The sequence below is a fragment of the Neoarius graeffei genome, chromosome 2, assembly GCF_027579695.1.
Source record: "Neoarius graeffei isolate fNeoGra1 chromosome 2, fNeoGra1.pri, whole genome shotgun sequence".
Lineage (NCBI taxonomy): Eukaryota > Metazoa > Chordata > Actinopteri > Siluriformes > Ariidae > Neoarius > Neoarius graeffei.
This window is the reverse complement of record NC_083570.1, coordinates 41,081,210-41,102,619: the sequence shown is the minus strand read 5'-3', so window position 1 is coordinate 41,102,619 and position 21,410 is coordinate 41,081,210. Positions and strand designations below refer to the sequence as shown.

At 43.1% G+C, this 21,410-nt stretch overlaps 1 protein-coding gene across 6 annotated transcripts in view; it reads right to left on the bottom strand.

Moving 5' to 3' along the window:
• ncoa1 (nuclear receptor coactivator 1) overlaps positions 1–21,410 on the bottom strand; it is a 209,857-nt gene that overhangs the window by 70,929 nt on the left and 117,518 nt on the right. For 5 of the 6 annotated variants that reach the window (XM_060914223.1, XM_060914222.1, XM_060914227.1 and 2 more), the window contains one exon: positions 1,597–1,766. In XM_060914223.1, the coding sequence (XP_060770206.1) occupies positions 1,597–1,766 (170 nt within the window). The remainder of the gene's footprint in view (positions 1–1,596; positions 1,767–21,410) is intronic. The other variant, XM_060914226.1, reaches the window with a different exon arrangement.

Below are 21,410 nucleotides of genomic sequence, written 5' to 3'. Positions count from 1 at the left end.
GCTCTCTCTCACACACACACACACACACACACACACACACACTACCTCTCACTCTCACACACACTACCGCTCGCTCACTCACACACACTACCGCTCTCTCTCTCTCTCACACACACACACACACACACACCACTGCTCTCTCACCCGCATGTGTTATTAACAGATTGTGTTTGAGTTTATGGTGAATCTGTGTCGCTCACCTTCATCTCCCGGGAGCCGCTGAAATTGCCATTTTGAATGCTTTATGTTAATGCAACGTAGTTTTCAGTTTTTTGTTTACTTCAACTTAAGACATTTTCTGCTGCGCTCACAAAAATTAAGAGATTTAAAGATGATTGATGGACACCATTGCAGGTGTAGCCATGTTTTTCCAATAAAAAATAATGTTGGAATGGAAGCGATGCATTGGGTGTTTTTTTTAAATGCTAGATACACGGCAGAACGGCGAGTAGAGGTAAGAAAAACATTATATATTTAATTATCGTGATGCATATCGATATCGAGATATTCAGTCTTGTTCTCGAATATCGCATATTTTTCTGATATCGTGCAGCCCTAACGCCGACACAGTTTCAGCTAAACCTGCGGCGAATCAAACTGCACTGGAGAAGGCATTTGGTGTTAAGTTACATGCACAAACACACATGGGGCTGTTCTTGTCAATAGGGACAGTTTTTACTTTAAAGCGACAATCCAGCAATATCTAAGTAGATCGATATCGGATCGAATCGAATCGCGGATTGAATCGGATTGTGACCTTATGAATCGGAATCGAATCGATCCAGGAAATCTGGATCGATTCCCAGCCCTAGTCTATAAGATCTTTGGAGGCTTTTTATAGGGTGTGTTGTACGCACATTCATCAAGTCCTTCATCCCTGCAGATTCACATCTGCGTCTGAAAGCACGTGGAAGGCATCATTTATGCAAATTAAATTACGACCGATTCCAAAAAGAAATCTACACAAGGCGTCACATCACAACACATCATCTGAAGATCTCCAAGTAATCAACAGGTTCCGACGTTACCGTACGAAGAAGCAGAGATGGTTGGTGAACACGTCTGGGCCGTTACAGTCCGGCCTCTGATCAGCTTACTGGATTCTGATGAAAGCAGACTCGTTAAAGAGGAAACCGAATCAACACCTCCTCTCACTGCGAGCACAAACAGGTTGTGAAAGCTTGGTGCGCTGTAACACTAACTCCGAGGATTCCCTCAGTGTGTATGATCGATCTGCTCAAATCCACACACTCCTAATTTCCTCCTAAGAAGCCTGGGCCTTAGTTATCACACGTGCAGAAACCGGAGCGCTAACGAAGTGTGTAAGCCTCCGTTCGGATTTGTGTAGATATTTCAGCAGGCGTGTTAAAGCACGTCCCGGTGGAAAACGGACTGCATGTGTAACGTGTTCAGCTCGGACGTGTTTTACAGACAGGATGAGAACTCGTCGGGCTGCCCTGCCCGAGTACCTGAAAGAGTTTGTGGTTCCACTCGAAGCCAAAGCAAGTGTGAAGTGTAATGAAAGCAGCGTGGTTTATTTTGATGGTGCCATCCGTATACTGAAATAAGGACAGGGACTCGGTGCGAGGTACTTACCCTGCTCTCGCCGCTTGATTTGCTGGATCTGGTCCACCATGCTCTTGAGGATGTGGCATTTATCTGGCTTCATGCTGAGGCTGGTAAGGTCACCCATGTTGGCAGACAGCAGCTCAGCCAGCTCATCGATATAACGGCTCTCCAGCTCCCTGCGCCGCTTCTCCCCACTGCTTACAAAAGAGCACACACACACAAGACACAGTGACCCAAAACGCACCAACCAAAACATTTCAGGACTACAATGTACAGAAAGGTCTGTATTTCCTGACTTTAGACTATGACTGGTCCTCGACGGACAGTGGAGAGTCATGTCTCTACCTACAATCTAACTATACAGGATAGTTGGCAAATCAGGTCTAACATTTAAATAATATTGGCTGGCGTTGAGTGGTATATCGGATCTGAACATATATTCCATCAACTCGTCTTCGACTCGGTCAATATCATGCTAGCTGAATGGAATAGATCTGATAGACCACTCAACGCCAGCCAATAGCAGTGTTTTCCCCAGAAAAAAATTAAAGCCCTAAATTCTGGCATGATAAAACACAGACAATTGAGCGCCAACGGCGTGAAGCGAAATTAGGGGGGTCCGAGGGCATGCCCCCCCGGAAAATTTTTTGAAAATAGATGCTCTCAGGTGCATTTTCAGAGTCTCAGAGGTTTTAGATCCATGATTATAGGATCGATTTTACCAGCGTTTCAATGATTTCTGACCTAAACAGTATTAATGTATACACATTTGAAATTTCACCTTAAAGTCCAACATGCAAGTTAAACTGTTCTGTTATAGACTGAAAATCTACGGGGATCCCTAATTATCTATGATCAAGTCATGTTGTAACAAAAACGTGCATGAAAATATGAACAGTGGTTTGCTCCATCTTATGTAACCCAGTGAAGAGAATCGATCATCATGACCTCCTGTTGATCACAAAGGGATCTGAACCTAAGACCTGCCACCTTAAAATAAGTTGCTGTATTACTATAACTGTAATGGTTTAGAATGTTTCTGATGCAATTACCGTAATATATGTAGAACTAAGATACGCTGAAAAGAAAAGGAAGGCAACTGCATATTATAAAGTTTAAATTTTGGCGCTTTATTAAATGGACTAGATTAAGATTAAAACATATTTAAAAGTAGTGCTGTCAGGGGCGTCGTGGCTCAGGTGGATAAGGCGCCATACCATAAATCCGGGGACCCGGGTTTGATTCCGACCCGAGGTCATTTCCCGATCCCTCCCCGTCTCTCTCCCGCTCATTTCCTGTCTCTACACTGTCCTATCCAATAAAGGTGAAAAAGCCCAAAAAAAATCTTAAAAAAAAAAAGTAGTGCTGTCAAGCAATTAAAATATTTAATCACAATTAATGTCGCGACTGTCATAGTTAACTCGCGATTAATCGCAATTTAATTGCACATTTTTGTCACATGAAAAACCATTGTAATTCTCTTATCAGCCTAAAAAAGTGAATGGGCTTGCTCACTGTTCGAACTACGGGGGTACACGGGGGATCTGAGATCCCCTGAAACAAACATGAGATCCCTTGAAAACATGATTTGGGAAATGTTGGGGGGTCTCTAAAATATTGGCAAAATGATGTTTATTGACATAGCAATCGTGTGTAACGGGAAGCATTTGCATATCCGAAGTGAGCGCGCGATGGAGAGCTGCGCTCTAAGACAAGCGCAAGCACCCCCCCCCCAAGGGAAAATAAGGGACCCCCCCGAAAATATCGGCATAGTTCGAACACTGGTTGTACCAATGTTTTTTTTTTATTGCAGAGCATAACACGTCTTGTCACAGCCACTGCAAAGTGGGGCTGGAGCCGCCGATGGGAAAACGAAACCTAAGCCGAGCACCGTGGCTCTTCGGGGGAGGGCAGAGGACTCTGGCTGTGCGGGGCGTGGCATCATGTCACAGAGCGTTAATCTCGCGATAAAAAAATTATCACCGTTAAAATTGAGTCAAGTTAACGCGTTAATAACGCAACATTTTTGACAGCACTAATTTAAAGGAAAACTTAATTCATACATTTTAGGTTTGCAGAAAGATTATGTATTTATAAACACATTCATGAAGAGAATTTGTTAATTAGGTGTCAAATGTAGCATAATTTTGAATAATAATGATAAGCGTATTTGGCAGCGTGATGTCACTGTGAGCCTTTAACGAAAGAATAATCCGGAGCCTTCTTTTGTTAAATGAATCCCAGTGACATCACGCTGCCAAAAACGCTTATGATGATTATTTGAAATGATGCTGTATTTGACACATTTGGACAACTTCACTTCGTGAGAGTGTTTATAAGTACATAATCTTTCTGCAAACCCAAACTAATGAATTAAGTTTTCTCCTCCTTTAAAGCAGATTAATTCTCCTCGGCTTTTGCTCGGCCCAATGTTGGCCGACCCTCTCATAGTCCATCTCGCTGTCATCCATGCTGATGTGGATCGAATTGTCCAGCGAGTGCTTTTTGAGCCAGTGGCTGGGATCAATATTGACGACGTTTTCGTTGTCGTGACCGTTGTCTGGTTTTGTGCGCCATCACTCACGTGGGTTTGTTGACGTTTAGTCAACCAATCTTTGATCGAAGCCATAATGATAATAGACCAGGTCAAACTTTTGTGATTAAAATCAGTCGGCTTTGTCCGTCTGGTGCGGGACGACATCGGCAGCCAATGAGATCGCTTATAATGAAATCGGAAACTTCCGGGATGTCTGACATTTTCTTTCGATATTTTTATTGGACGGTTTGAACACGTGATCTTGACGTAGCCAACAGATTACAGTTTGTTTACATCATACCACGCGGACAAATTACTTTGACAGAATCAACACAAACATTGGAAAAAAAGGCCGCTTGTTTAACACAAATATCAGTCAGTCTGTAAATGGATCTGTTATTTGCTCTCCTATGTATCTAGTTACTTGTGGGTAGGAAATTTAACGTATCGGTATAAATCTAAGCGTATCGGATTTTAACTAAAGCGACTAAGCGTATCGGCAGGCAGAGCAAGCGTATCGGGCCCGATACGCTAAAACGCTTTGGGGAAAACCATGATTATTATTATTATACATACACATTCCTTTCAGGTGTTCAACGGGTCTTTCTCTTTCAAAATTCTCTCAAAATCTGTATTTCACAAAGCAAACCTGGCGGCCATGTTTGTTTACAAATTGTCCCAGTCAGTCACTCACTAGCGCGGAAGTTTTATGTCTCAGACGTGCGATGTCATGTTGTCTTGACAACCATGTGATATCATAAACCATATTCAACGCTCATTCTCCATTGGGTAGAGTAACGTAATACACATAGGATAAGCGATATGCTAACAATATTGCATGCTATCAAAACAAATGAATGAAACCCGCTAGAAGGGAATAGAACACGTGTTTTTATTCCATTCAAAAAGTGTCCTGTATGTATAAGAATACAAATTATTATACTGTACATATGGGCCACTTTTTCCATGGAAAAAAAAACGTGTTCTATTCCCTTCTAGTGGGTTTATTGATGGCATGCAATACTGTTATCATATCGCTTATCCTCAGTGTATTACATCACTCTACCCAGTGGAGAATGAGCGTGCAATACTGTTATAATATTGCATGTTGCCAAGACAACACGACGTCACACCTCGGAGCTGATGCGAAGATCCGATGACAAAACTTATCTGCTGCGCGTGCACAGAATCATTTCTTCATAGGCCAGGAAAGAGAGAAGACGAGGATAATCCAGTGCTACTAAATAAATAAACTGAAACTAAAGACAGGTTGAATACCTGAAAGGCTATCAAAACTTCATTATATATTCTTCATGTATATTTATAAGAGAAAAACATACCAACGGACATCGAAAAACTGGAAGAGAGACACATCGGAGATGCAAAGTTTCCGTGCTAGTGAGTGACTGACAGTTTATAAACAAACATGGCCATGGGGTTTGCTTCATTAAAAGTGGAAGATTTTGAGAGAATTTTGGCTGCCAGGTCGCTCTGTTGTGTGTTGTCGTCGATGTTGAGTTTAAAAGTAACAAAGTAAATTATACGGGGGGGGGAGGAGGAAGAAGAAGAAGAATTTGGCTTGGGCAGCACGGTGGTGTAGTGGTTAGCACTGTTGCCTCACAGCAAGAAGGTCCGGGTTCGAGCCCCGTGGCCGGCGAGGGCCTTTCTGTGTGGAGTTTGCATGTTCTCCCCGTGTCCGCGTGGGTTTCCTCCGGGTGCTCCGGTTTCCCCCACAGTCCAAAGACATGCAGGTTAGGTTAACTGGTGACTCTAAATTGAGCGTAGGTGTGAATGTGAGTGTGAATGGTTGTCTATGTGTCAGCCCTGTGATGACCTGGCGACTTGTCCAGGGTGTACCCCGCCTTTCGCCCGTAGCCAGCTGGGATAGGCTCCAGCTTGCCTCCGACCCTGTAGAACAGGATAAAGCGGCTACAGATAATGGACGGATGGATATTTGGCTTGACCGCGGTAGCATTGGCCTTCGCTAACACTACACCGGCTGGAAGGTAACTGGACTGCCGCACTAACAGCACCGAGTTGCGGGTAAGGTCACGTTGGCCTTTGAGAATGCTGATATGAAGAAAGTGTGTATGTGTAATAATAATAATGGCTTTTTTCATGGTATATAATTCAGCTACTCATCTTCAACTCGTTCAATATCATGTTAGCTGAATGGAATACATCTGATACATCACTCAAAGCCAGCCGATATTATTTTAATCTTCAATTAAACAAAAAGTTAATTTCCATCAAGACAACCAGACAGATTCTGCCTCAAGAACAGCACTGCTTAGAAATTCAGGAAGGAAATATCAGCAGGTAAGTTAAAATGATTTTACATGAATCAGTGTGAGAACATGTTCAGATTCAACAGCTAGCACATAAAGCAGCATTTATTCGCTAGCTGGCTCACACTTAGCCTCTGTATCAAACTGTATACAAACAAGTTGTTCTCCACTTCATGACAGCTTTCCTGCAGAAAACGCAAGCGAACGGGAATGTACCGGTAGGCCCTCACGGAGCAGTAGTCAAACTTGTTCACTGATTATACAGACACAGCCAGGGACATAAATATTTGGACATTGATGAAGGTTTTGTTGTGGTAGCTGCCAATCACAGTACACTGCGACTGAAATTAAATCATGAGATCAACACACAGACTTTCAGCTACAACCCCGATTCCAAAAAAGTTGGGACAAAGTACAAATTGTAAATAAAAACGGAATGCAATAATTTACAAATCTCAAAAACTGATACTGTATTCACAATAGAACATAGACAACATATCAAATGTCGAAAGTGAGACATTTTGAAATTTCATGCCAAATATTGGCTCATTTGAAATTTCATGACAGCAACACATCTCAAAAAAGTTGGGACAGGGGCAATAAGAGGCTGGAAAAGTTAAAGGTACAAAAAAGGAACAGCTGGAGGACCAAATTGCAACTCATTAGGTCAATTGGCAATAGGTCATTAACATGACTGGGTATAAAAAGAGCATCTTGGAGTGGCAGCGGCTCTCAGAAGTAAAGATGGGAAGAGGATCACCAATCCCCCTAATTCTGCGCCGACAAATAGTGGAGCAATATCAGAAAGGAGTTCGACAGTGTAAAATTGCATAGAGTTTGAACATATCATCTACAGTGCATAATATCATCAAAAGATTCAGAGAATGTGGAAGAATCTCTGTGCGTAAGGGTCAAGGCCGGAAAACCATACTGGGTGCCCGTGATCTTCGGGCCCTTAGACGGCACTGCATCACATACAGGCATGCTTCTGTATTGGAAATCACAAAATGGGCTCAGGAATATTTCCAGAGAACATTATCTGTGAACACAATTCACCGTGCCATCCGCCGTTGCCAGCTAAAACTCTATAGTTCAAAGAAGAAGCCGTATCTAAACATGATCCAGAAGCGCAGACGTCTTCTCTGGGCCAAGGCTCATTTAAAATGGACTGTGGCAAAGTGGAAAACTGTTCTGTGGTCAGACGAATCAAAACTTGAAGTTTTTTATGGAAATCAGGGACGCCGTGTCATTCGGACTAAAGAGGAGAAGGACGACCCAAGTTGTTATCAGCGCTCAGTTCAGAAGCCTGCATCTCTGATGGTATGGGGTTGCATTAGTGCGTGTGGCATGGGCAGCTTACACATCTGGAAAGACACCATCAATGCTGAAAGGTATATCCAGGTTCTAGAGCAACATATGCTCCCATCCAGATGACGTCTCTTTCAGGGAAGACCTTGCATTTTCCAACATGACAATGCCAAACCACATACTGCATCAATTACAGCATCATGGCTGTGTAGAAGAAGGGTCCGGGTACTGAACTGGCCAGCCTGCAGTCCAGATCTTTCACCCATAGACAACATTTGGCGCATCATAAAACGGAAGATACGACAAAAAAGACCCAAGACAGTTGAGCAACTAGAATCCTACATTAGACAAGAATGGGTTAACATTCCTATCCCTAAACTTGAGCAACTTGTCTCCTCAGTCCCCAGACGTTTACAGACTGTTGTAAAGAGAAAAGGGGATGTCTCACAGTGGTAAACATGGCCTTGTCCCAACTTTTTTGAGATGTGTTGTCGTCATGAAATTTAAAATCACCTAATTTTTCTCTTTAAATGATACATTTTCTCAGTTTAAACATTTGATATGTGATCTATGTTCTATTCTGAATAAAATATGGAATTTTGAAACTTCCACATCATCGCATTCCGTTTTTATTTACAATTTGTACTTTGTCCCAACTTTTTTGGAATCGGGGTTGTATAATTTAAAGAGTATTTACATGTGTGCGATGATTACTGCACTCTGGGTGCCAAAAGTAATTAGACAAGCTAACAATCATAACTTAAACTTGTGGGTTTTTTTTATTACTTGGAGCAAATATTTCCCGGGTAATGACTGCCTGAAGTCTGGAACCCATACAAAAGTTTAAGACGCCTCACGTAATATCAGTGTTAATTAATGATTACTTTATTATTCAGTCTGTTGAATGTATTGTTCAATACGTCGATATAAAAACAGTATGAGTATCCATCAGTAAAAATAACCGAGTCGGTATTCTAGTTTATTCAGATAAATATCGAGAAATAAGGTTTTGTTTTGGGATTTTTTTGTAATGAAAGAGATGAATAATAATTCATAATTAAATATCTTAAGGCCAGGAAAGTTTTTGGGCCTCTTTATTCAACACAGAAAAATGTTGGCCATGTGGACTTTAGACAGTAAAAGGGTTATTAAAAGTCCACCATCAGCTGAGTGGGTGTCTCTGCCGGCAAGCAGTTCCCGACTGCAGAGCTGACTTTTTCAGGTGATCAGTTCAGGATTATTTAATAGCTCATGACATTTTTTTCAATAGTAAATCACAAGCGCGCGGGGGGGGGATCACTATCACGCACGCTTAACGTGTGTGTTTTGCTCGGCTGATCTGCTCTTAAGGCCAGGTCACACCAGAAGAAATTTTTCTGAAGAATTTTTTTTTTTTTTCACAGGGCAAGTACCAAAGTCTTACTGTAACACTTTTTATACACTGTGAACTTTATTTAAAATTATAAAGACAAAAACGGATAATGGGGATAATGCCATGTTTTCATTGAGCTGGGTTGTAATTACACTGGACACAATTTCACCTATCGGCATTTCTAATGAACTCCATATTTGTTAGACTTTCTCGAGTCTAAAACTTATGGAAGTTAGACATTAAAGCTTTTCAGTATCTCATGAGCTTCATGACGGACGGATCAAAGTTAGTCCGATCCTGAAGGACACAGATGGCTATATTCATGAGCGCTGCTCGAAATACTACATATTTTTAATCGTACATGAACAGTGCACTGGAGCAGATGACCAAGATGGTGAGTGATTTTCAGGGAAATGCAGTAGGTGGGCTCTTGGCTCCAAAAGGACATCAGCACATTTCCACAGCAGGAGTACTGAATGGATCAGGGCCCAATGCCTGAGATTCCTTCATGTCCCTTATAGAGTTTCATGTCATGCAGAAATCAATGGAGGACAACAGGAAGGAAGGGGAGAGGAGGAGGAGGAGGAGGAGGAGAGAGAGAGAGAGAGCGAGAGAAAGAAAGAGCGAGAGAAAGAGAGCAAGAAAGAGGCCGAGAGAGAAAGAGCGAGAGAGAGAGAAAGACAGACAGCAAAAGAGAGAGCCAGAGAAAGTGAGAGAGAGGGAAAGAGAGCAAGAAAGAGGGCAAGAGAGAGAAAGAGCGAGAGAGAGAGAAAGAAAGAGCAAGAGAGACAGAGTAAGAGCCAAAGAGTGAGAGAGAAAGAGCGAGAGAGAAAGACAGACAGCAAGAGAGAGAAAGAGCCAGAGAAAGAGAGCGACAGAGAGAAAGAGCAAGAGAGAGAGAAAGACAGCAAGAAAGAGTAAGAGCCAGAGAGAGTGAAAGAGAGAAAAAGAGAAAGACAGCAAGAGAGCGAGAGTAAGAGCCAGAGAGAGAGCGAGAGAGACAGAGAGAGCGCAAGAGCCAGAGAAAGAGAGCAAGAGAGAAAGAGTGAGAGAGAGAAAGGAGAGAGAGAAAGAGCAAGAGAGAGAAAAAGAGCGAGAGAGTGTAAGAGAGAAAGAGAGCGAAAGAGACAGAAAGACAGACAGCAAGAGAAAGTACGAGAGAGAGCGAGTGAGAGTGTAAGAGAGTGAGAGAGAGCGAGAGAGAAAGACAGCAAGAGAGAAAGAGCCAGAGAAAGAGAGCGAGAGAGAGAGAGAACGAGCAAGAGAGTGAGAGCAAGAAAGAGGGCGAGAGAGAGACAGAAAGACAGTGAGAGAGTAAGAGCCAGAGAAAGAGCGAGAGAGAAAGAGCCAGAGAAAGAGAAAGACAGCAAGAGAGAGTAAGCGCGAGAGAGAGAGAGCAAGAGAGTGAGAGAAAGAGCGAGAGAGAAAGAACAAGAGAGAGAAAGAGCGAGAGAGAAAGAACGAGAGAGAGAGAAAGAGCAAGAGAGAAAGAACGAGAAAGAGAGAAAGAGCAAGAGAGAGAGAGAAAGAGCAAGCGAGAGAGAAAGAGCGAGCGAGAGAGAAAGACAGCAAGAGAGAAAGAAAGACAGCAAGAGAGAGTAAGAGAGAGAAAGAGCAAGAGAGAGAGTAAGAGAAAGAAAGAGCGAGAGAGAGGGAGAGCGAGAGAGCAAGAAAGAGAGAGCAACAAAGAGAGAGAAAGCAAAAGAGAGAGAGAGAGAGAGAGAATTCTCTTTTACCCATCCTGACTGCCAGTTTCTTCTGGATACTCTCTTGGGCATGTGCGCACACCTTCAACAAAATAATGACATGACTGTATGCCACAGAATGCCACGCAGCCATCATGTGTCCAGGCGCTATGTGCAGACCCAAAGCCTGACTGATCGAATCCCATCATTTCTCCTGGCGGTGAGTTCACACTCTGAACTCAGGAGCTGCTAGTTGGATGTACTGTTCGAGTTTATAGCAGACTGATGTGGAAGAGGAATGACTTGCACCACCGAGTGTCGCCCAGAAGAGGATGGGTTCCCTTATGAATTGGGGTTTTTTCATGCTTGTGCAGCCAGTGTTTAAGCCAAGGAAGAACATCATCCAGCATTCTGGAGAAGCAGTCAAGTTTGGATTTCCCATACACTGGCTACGCGAGTATACCGAGGCACACACTGCAATGCGCTGAGCGGTTTATACTCTGATCTGGAGTTCAGTCTGACCAAAATGCCACAGCCTCTTTTCCTAGGCAGGTGGATGACCTGGTGTCAGATATCACTCAGCTGAAAGGAAACCATAGAAGCTCACATCCTTTAGCAGAGCCCTCCCTATAGGCCAAGAGCAGATTCTGTGTCCGTGACCATGTCAGAAAGACATTTCCCATTTCCAGTCTGAGGAAGGAACTGACAGTAGAGCAGGTGAACTTCACTCTGAAATGCTCCAAACAAGCCAGGCTTGTCCGACTCGTGCCCTAATTTTAAGGACTCGTGACTTGACTTGGACTTGAGCACTGGTGACTCGGACTCGTGCATTAACGGGACTTGTAAATTGGAGACGAGGACTCGGATTTTTTCTTTATTTTCTGTAACATGCCATAATAAATTGGCACAAGATTTATATCTACATTAATTTTTACGCTAATTACGTGCAAGAGAATGCACATTCACCTGTTCATGTGTCATGTTCAGGAACAAACTAACGTTAACGGCGCTAAAATGCCTGGAGAGAACGTCCCTAGGATTGTCCGCTTTGCTTATACGGACTTCTCGTGCAGTGGGAGAAAAATGCACTGCTATGTGTTCCATATGTAGAAGAACTATCAAGGGGACGACAGGGACAACCTCGAACTTCAATCGTCATTTGGCAAGACTCCACCCAGAGAAGGAAGTGACATGCTATGTTCATTGCTCTGTTGATAGTTGGCGTGGCTTGCTGAGCGATGAACTAGCTAGTGTTAACCCTCTCTCATGTTATTTGCCCTGTTGATAGTGGGCGGGGCTTGCTGAGCAATGAACGAGCTTTTTATCTGTAGCCTGTTAACTAAAACGGGGCGGTCAAGCAGTAACGTTAGTCCGACACAGTAGCAGAGACGCTTTCACAAAAAGGCAGCAACAGCCACCGTCACATGGTGCAGTCGGAGTCTTGTTCTCGGACTCGACTCGAAATTTTCTTTAATGACTCAGACTTGAACACTGGGGACTCGAGATTGGACTCGAACTCGAGGTTTAGTGACTCGAATACAACACTGAAACAAGCCATATCAACCACCCTGAAATGGCGGCAGGTCTATCTGGACGGACTGCTGATGTGCGGCCCAAAACACCAAACGGGCTTTTCCACATGCTGTGAAGGATTTCACTATGCCACAATGTAAAGACCATCAAAAACTTTAAAGGAAGTTTTGTAATGTCTGATATACTGCATCTGGACTCTATGATGAATTAAGAGTAGATTGACTGAGTCCCCCACCAAGTGTACCTGCGACCTCGGTTTTGTTTTGGTTTTTTTTAAAGCAAAGGGTCGTCACACACCAAATATTGACTTTGTTTCATTTATTATGGCTTACTGCTGTTTATAGTATGTTGAAACATCTCATCTCATTGTCTCTAGCCGCTTTATCCTGTTCTACAGGGTCACAGGCAAGCTGGAGCCTATCCCAGCTGACTACGGGCGAAAGGCGGGGTACACCCTGGACAAGTCGCCAGGTCATCACAGGGCTGACACATAGACACAGACAACCATTCACACTCACATTCACAACTACGCTCAATTTAGAGTCACCAGTTAACCTAACCTGCATGCCTTTGGACTGTGGGGGAAACCGGAGCACCCGGAGGAAACCCACGCAGACAAGGAGAGAACATGCAAACTCCGCACAGAAAGGCCCTCGTCAGCCACAGGGCTTGAACCCAGACCTTCTTGCTGTGAGGCGACAGCGCTAACCACTACACCACCATGCCGCCACATTGAAACATTTCATTTCATTATTTTTTAAGCCATTTTTGGTCTCCAGCATTTCTTTACATGTGCACAGTACTGTATATTCTTCACCACTGGCTATTTCCCAGTACGTAGAGCACTGTTGGCCATCCACTGCATCCCGACCTACCTCCAGCCATCTTGATTCTGTCTTGCCCCTGGACCCAGTTAGGTCGGGACGAGAGAGTGAGGCTGACAGCTACGCAACTCTTCCTCACCGTCATCCAAGTTACACGCGAGTCACGACTTCAAATTCAAGTCCTGCGGTGAAGGGCAAGTGGCGAAGCAGCAGGTGTGGAAACACTGGAAACTCTAGTCAAGAACCTGCACACAGGTGGCCCAGGGCATAGGGTGGCTCTCTGCTGGAACAAAGCAGCCGCAGAGTTCGGGAGCCTGCTGGGTGTCTGAGCAGCCCTGTTTAGGATTCGTTCTGGCTCACCTCCATGGAGGAAGGGGCTCGAAAAGGTGCCCCAAACATAGCCTGCTTCACCTCACCCTGGCCAGTACACTGCCGCTGGCAGGGATCCCACTCAGCAGTTGAAACACAACAAATAAGAAAGATAAGGGAGATACTCGACCTTGGCACATGGAATGTGCGCTCTCTACTAGGGGCTGGACTTCCCAGCATTAACAGTCTTCGGCAGAAAGCCCAAGCCACATGGACCGGCCATGTTGTCAGGATGCCAGGCAGTCGACTGCCCAAACAGTTGTGGTATGGAGAGCTGTGCCAAGGCAAGTGCTCATCTGCTTCAAGGACAATCTCAAAGTGTCCCTCAAAACCCTAGAAATCGATCTCATCTCCCGGGAGTCGCTTGCTCAGGATCATCCAGCATGGCGAGCAAAGCTCCCCAGTGGTGCATGTACAGCAGAAATGAAACAAGCTGCGCGGAAGGCTCAAACTATCGCCACCCCCACTACAGCACCCACCCACGTGTGCTACCTTCAAAGCCCGGATTGGCCTCATCAGTCACATCCGGACCCATGATCACCATCCACCAAATTGAAGTCATGGTCATCGTTGACCCCGAAGGACGAACATCAAGATTTCCCAGTGTTCACAGAACCACAGTGACATACAACATATAACTGCTTTGAGGCTGTGTGAAAATGGGGAACCCCCCCCAGAAAATAAAACAATACCGAGGAGGTAAAGAAGATAGCCAAGGGTGCAAGGACAAATCAAAGTGGAGTAGATGTGTTATGGCAAGGACGGTTTACTCTAACATCCTCCTGTACTCGGTTTATCTGGATATCCCGGTGAAAATGGCCATGTACGAGGTTCAAGACTTCCACATGCGTCACTGACTAATACTGCTACGGTGACATGTGAGGACCAAGGAGAGAGCTTATCTGAGGTGACTGGGTACACATACATATGGAATATGGATGACTTACTACATGTGTGTGTGGTGTGTGTGGAGAGAGCTGAGAAAGTAGGTCAGTGCATTGCCAAGGTTGCACGCAGGCGCGTTGCATGGATCAGGTGCTGCGTAGGGTTGCTGTAGAAACAGGAGGTTACATCAGCCCCACCAAGGCCTCAATCAAGAGACCATCACTCACCCAGACCTACTCACACATCTCACACTCTCAAATACCACTAATTCCACAAAATCCATCTAACACTACCAAATCAGCTATTGGAAACACACACTGATTCACATTCTTCCCTTGAACACTCTCACAGAAGGGGAAAAAAAAAAAAAACCTTGTCAAACTTGAATTCCTCCAATGACAGTAGGGATGAAAATGCTACCAGTTTCATAGCAAACTGTCGTAAAATTTCTGATTGGTAGAGCGGCGGCTACAATTATCGACACCTTAACGATCTTTTGGTCATTGCAAAAGTAGAAAAGACTTTCAATATGTAAACTGTGCATGAATAATGACTCAAACTTCCACTGGAAAAAAATGAGCTGATTCCTGATTATTTAGTGTATCAGATCACAGGACATCGCTCCACATTTATTGACACCCTTTGCCACAGTTATGGACACCGTTCCACAATTATCGACACCTTTTGCCACAGTTATCGACACCGTTCCACAATTATCGACATCCAGATGATTATTTATTTAAAAAAAAAAATAATAAATCGACAAAATTTATTTAGTCTTTATTTAAAATTTGGTTTACATAGAATTATATTTAGTACAAAATGCCTTTTATATAAATATATCGATGTCGGTGTTTACGTAAATGAGGAAGTAACTCTAATGTTTGTAAACAAATGAACTGATAATGTTTAACCTGTCAGAAAATCTTTGTTCCACTTTCTAAGTATTTTCGTACATCACATTTTGTTAATCATTCATTGTCGTTTGTATTCATTTCTAGTTTTGTAGTTTACCAGTAAATGTCAACAGGCAACTGACATTGTAACCACATGAAAATCCAGGTCAAAGGTCGCATGTCATTCCTCGAATGATCCCTGGAGCTGTGTGAAGTCCCCTCATGCTTCAAACGCTCCACAATAATCCCGGTTCCTAAGAAAACCAATATCACAGGACTGAATGACTACAGGCCTGTTGCCCTCACATCTGTAGTCATGAAGTCCTTCGAGAGACTGGTGTTGTAATACCTGAAGGACATCACAGACCCCCTGCTGGACCCCTTGCAGTTTGCCTACCGGGCAAACAGGTCAGTGGATGATGCCATAAATATGGGTCTACACTAGAGCCCTGCACTCCCGTGGGTGTCCCGCAGGACCCGCCGCAAAGCAGTGCGGCGCGGGACAAATTTTGAAAGCTCATTGCAGGCGGGAGCAGGAGTGCACATATGCGGGCGTGGGCGGGAGTGCACATATGCGGGCGCTGATGAGCTGCAGTCCCGCTAACTAAAAACGTGTTTAAAATAAAATTTATAAATTATTAATTTATGTCTATCATATATAATTTGTGCTGGATATTTTATTTGGCATTAATAAAAATATTTTAAGATGCCTAAATTTGCAGAGAGAGTCAGATTGCCAGATTCAGTGAGGAATGGCATCTTAAATTTGCCATTGATCACCCTAACGGGCAATCCTTTGATCACTCTAATGACTCGCCGTTCACACCCCTGCCTCCAGTGACCCACACTAACATGATGCCTCAATGACACCTTAGATGAGCTGGTCATCAGAATTCTGATTCTGATCCAGGAGAGGATAAATAACTCTCGTACGTTTCCAATTCCTTTCCTCTTCCGTATTTGAGATCTCCAATCATGGCAGAAGAGCAGAGCTCCTTTACTGAAGCTCACAGTGCTTCAAAAGTAAGTGCTGCTTTAAAAAGAGGTACATTTACCATTAAAAAGTCAAGAGTCCCGAAATCGGACATTTTAGTTAGAAATGCTTTACAAATGTAAACTGGGTTAGCCTAATGTTTTGTATGGCTGAACAATAAATATACCAAATTTCCACTTGGAATTACGTGCTCGCCTGTCTTTTTTTTATTGTTTATTATTATTATTATTATTATTATTATTATTAGAGACACTGACGAAGGCAACAGCCGAAACGTTTGTCTCCTTCTGCTGCTAAAAACAACTGAAAAGAAATGTAACTAAAAGAATAAGTTCAAGAGTGCGATCCATCTCTCCTTTCACACTAATTATTCATAGGAGACGCACCATGGGAGAGCGCATACTTAAATGATTAGCCTACTTAAATAATTATTATTATTAGGTCTACATGTTGCCATTTCAACATTCTGAATTCAGAAACAAGGTAAATAATAACAAACGTGAACGTGAGCTGTAGATATTTATACTCAAATCCACTCAAAGTAGGGGGCGGGGCACCATCACGCTGTGTCAAGACAAGAACTTTCCTGAGAAATAACGCGAACGTCTGCATCATGCGGGATTTGCGGGCGGGAGCGGGACAAAATATGGCAGGCGCGGGCGGGAGCGGGACTGAAAATCATAATTCTTTGCGGGCGCGGGCGGGACTGCACAATGCGGGCGCGGGCGGGACTGAAAAATCCGACCCGCGCAGACCTCTAGTCTACACTACATCCTGCAACACCTTGACACTGCAAGGACGTACACCAGGATCTTGTTCGTGGACTTCAGTTCGGCATTCAACACCATTGTTCCAGACATCCTCCACACCAAGCTGACCCAGCTCACTGTGCCCTCCTCCACCTGTCAGTGGATTACAAACTTCCTGACTGACAGGAAGCAGCAGGTGAGGATGGGGAGCATCATATCCAGCACTCGGACCATCAGCACTGGCGCCCCCCAAGGGTGTGTGCTCTCCCCACTGCTCTTCTCCCTTTATACCAACGACTGCACCTCAAGAGACCCGTCTGTTAAACTCCTGAAATTTGCGGACGATACAACAGTCATCGGCCTCATCTGAGATGGTGACGAGCCTGCATACAGACAGGAGGTTGAACGACTGGTCTGGTGGTGCGGTCAGAACAATCTGGAGCTGAATACGCTCAAAACTGTGGAGATGACAGTGGACTTTAGGAGGAGCCCCCCCCCACTCTGCTGCCCATCACCATCAACACTGTGACTGCTGTTGAAAGCTTCAGGTTTCTGGGTTCCACAATCTCCCGGGACTTGAAGTGGGAGACCAACACAGTCACTATCATTAAAAAGGCTCAGCAGAGGTTGTACTTTCTGCGCCAGCTCAGGAAGCTCAACCTGCCTAAGGAGCTGCTGACACAATTCTACTCTGCCATCATTCAGTCTGTTCTTTGCTCTTCCATCACTGTTTGGTTTGGATCGGTCACCAAACAGGAGAACAGCAGACTGCAACGGACAATAAGGACTGCAGAGAAAATTATTGGTGTCAACCTGCCCTCCATCCAAGACCTGTACTTGTCCAGAGTCAGGAAACGGTCAGGTAACATCCCTGCGGACCCACCACACCCTGGTCACAATCTGTTTAATCTTCTCCCCTCAGGGAGGCGATATAGATCACTGTATGCAAAAACAACCAGACACAAGAATAGTTTCTTCCCTCAGGCTGTCTCTGTGATGAACAGCTAAAATCCAGATTCATATATCAGTAATATCACTTGTAAAATATCTGCACACTCATACCGTCATTCTGTGCACACTGTATTCTTTATATTTATTTATCTATTTCATACTTGACTTACCTGGATTACTTTGCACTATGCACCTATTGCACCATATTTTTGTTTGTTTGTTTTGTGTATACGCTTTTTATCTGTTTTGTACTATGAGAGCTAAGTGATACCGGAGTCAAATTCCTCGTGTGTCTCCACATACCTGGCAATAAAAGTGATTCTGAACCAAAATATAAAATGTCTACCGATATTACAATATGTGGTAGATATTTACAACAAACTGCAAAAAAAAATTTCTGAACAGAATAGAAAAATCTGAATATTTCAAGCGTGTAATTTTTTATACGCTAGGAAATTAATTCTGCTCTAATTCTATTAATTGCAATCGGATTCCAAATACTCTATAAACATTCCATTCTGTTATGAATCAGGAAAAAAATATTATAAATCACAGCACTTTTATTTTTTTAAAAGTGCTTCATTGACTTCAACAATGTTACACAAAGATTGATCCATAACAGTTGTAAATGTCCCTTAATTCCACAGGGTGTCGATAATGGTGGACACCGGTGAAAGTGATCACTATTATCGACACCTCACGTGATTCTCAAACATGCGTTTAGATACAAAATGGCGACTGTCAAATGAAAGAGTAAGAAACGAAATGATTATGAAATATTGGTGAATTTGATCAGTAAAAACAGGTCCATGATCTTTCCACCATGCTTACCTGCGATGATAACGTCCGGGTTTTCCTCAAATTGCTGACCGTGCTAAAAAAATTCCATCTCAGGTAATGAGCTGCGTCATCAGACGACAAGATCAAAGGGCGAGGCGGGTCTTCCGGTTGATTGATTAACCAAATCATAACTGTTGTAATTGAAACTCACCTTTGTAAAATTGTTTACTGGTAAATCTGAAAAGGTGTCGATAATTATGGACCGACGATAATTGCAGCCGCAGCTCTAGTGTTATTCCCGTTTCAAATTTTAATCGTCATTCAAATCTGGGTTGATTACGCCGTTTGAAAACCTCACATCCAGTATCAGCTGAAAAGTTAGCATCGGTCTCCCAACATCACTCCATAAATGCTGCATGCAAGAGGTCAGTTGTTTTTGTATGGCGTTTAATTCGTCTCCGTTCTCCAAACCTGCGTGTACATGTGACCCGCAAGAGGAAAACCGTCCTCGTACCTGTTCTGGATGCTTGTATCACGTGCTGGGTTTTAACGGCATGTTTTTGTCTCTGGTCGTTGGTCGGCTGTGGTCGACATTACAGTTTGAAACAATCGTGGAGGCTGGAGTTCGACTCGGTTGCAAAAAAGGTTGAGTGTAAAAGTTTGCAAAGACCCAAGGCTTTGGAAGTATGGGAGAACTGCAAATCAATCATTGCAGCACGAGTGCTATTCACAAACCCACCAGGAAAGGAACAACCACCCTAAGTGTTGTCTATTCACGGTTCTTAAATTACTGTTAGTACGGAGAGCTTTTTAATATCTTCTGTCCTTGTAGCTGCAAAATACGCTCATTATTAAAGCCATAAAGGCAACTCCCTGCTCCTTGAGAATTTCCACTGAATATGTTTTAGAAGTGTTCGACTGAATAATATTATATATATATATAAGTTAGGTCCATATATATTTGGACACTGACACAAATTTTGATTTTTTTACCTGTTTACTGAAAAATATTCAAGTTATAGTTATATAATGGGCATGGACAAAGTCCAGACTTTCAGCTTTCATTTGAGGGTATCCACATTAAAATTGGATGAAGGGTTTAGGAGTTTCAGCTCCTTAACATGTGCCACCCTGTTTTTAAAGGGACCAAAAGTAATTGGACAATTGACTCAAAGGCTATTTCATGGGCAGGTGTGGGAAATTCCTTCGTTATGGCATTCTCAATTAAGCAGATAAAAGGCCTGGAGTTGATTTGAGGTGTGGTGCTTGCATTTGGAAGATTTTGCTGTGAAGAAAACATGCAGTCAAAGGAGCTCTCCATGCAGGTGAAACAAGCCATCCTTAAGCTGCGAAAACAGAAAAAAACCATCCGAGAAATTGCTACAATATTAGGAGTGGCAAAATCTACAGTTTGGTACATCCTGAGAAAGAGAGAAAGCACTGGTGAACTCATCAATGCAAAAAGACCTGGACGCCCACAGACGACAACAGTGGTGGATGATCACAGAATAATTTCCATGGTGAAGAGAAACCCCTTCACAACAGCCAACCAAGTGAACAACACTCTCCAGGAGGTAGGCGTATCAATATCCAAATCTACCATAAAGAGAAGACTGCATGAAAGTAAATACAGAGGGTTCACTGCACGGTGCAAGCCACTCATAAGCCTCAAGAATAAAAAGGCTAGATTGGACTTTCCTAAAAAACATCTAAAAAAGCCAGCACAGTTCTGGAAGAACATTCTTTGGACAGATGAAACCAAGATCAACCTCTACCAGAATGATGGAAAGAAAAAAGTATGGCGAAGGCGTGGTACAGCTCATGATCCAAAGCATACCACATCATCTGTAAAACACGGTGGAGGCAGTGTGATGGCTTGGCCATGCATGGCTGCCAGTGGCACTGGGTCACTAGTGTTTATTGATGATGTGACACAGGACAGAAGCAGCCGGATGAATTCTGAGGTATTCAGAGACATACTGTGTGCTCAAATGCAGCCAAACTGATTGGTCGGCGTTTCATAATACAGATGGACAATGACCCAAAACATAAAGCCAAAGCAACCCAGGAGTTTATTAAAGCAAAGAAGTGGAATATTCTTGAATGGCCAAGTCAGTCACCTGATCTCAACCCAATTGAGCATGCATTTCACTTGTTAAAGACTAAACTTCAGACAGAAAGGCCCACAAACAAACAGCAACTGAAAACCGCTGCAGTAAAGGCCTGGCAGAGCATTAAAAAGGAGGAAACACAGCGTCTGGTGATGTCCATGAGTTCAAGACTTCAGGCAGTCATTGCCAACAAAGGGTTTTCAACCAAGTATTAGAAATGAACATTTTATTTACAATTATTTAATTTGTCCAATTACTTTTGAGCCCCTGAAATGAAGGGATTGTGTTTAAAAAATGCTTTAGTTCCTCATTTTTATGCAATCATTTTGTTCAACCCACTGAATTAAAGCTGAAAGTCTGAACTTCAACTGCATCTGAATTGTTTTGTTCAAAATTCATTGTGGTAATGTACAGAACCAAAATTAGAAAAATGTTGTCTCTGTCAAAATATTTATGGACCTAACTCTGTGTGTGTGTGTGTGTGTGTGTGTGTATATATATATATATATATATATATATATATATATATATATATATATATATATATATATAAAAAGTAG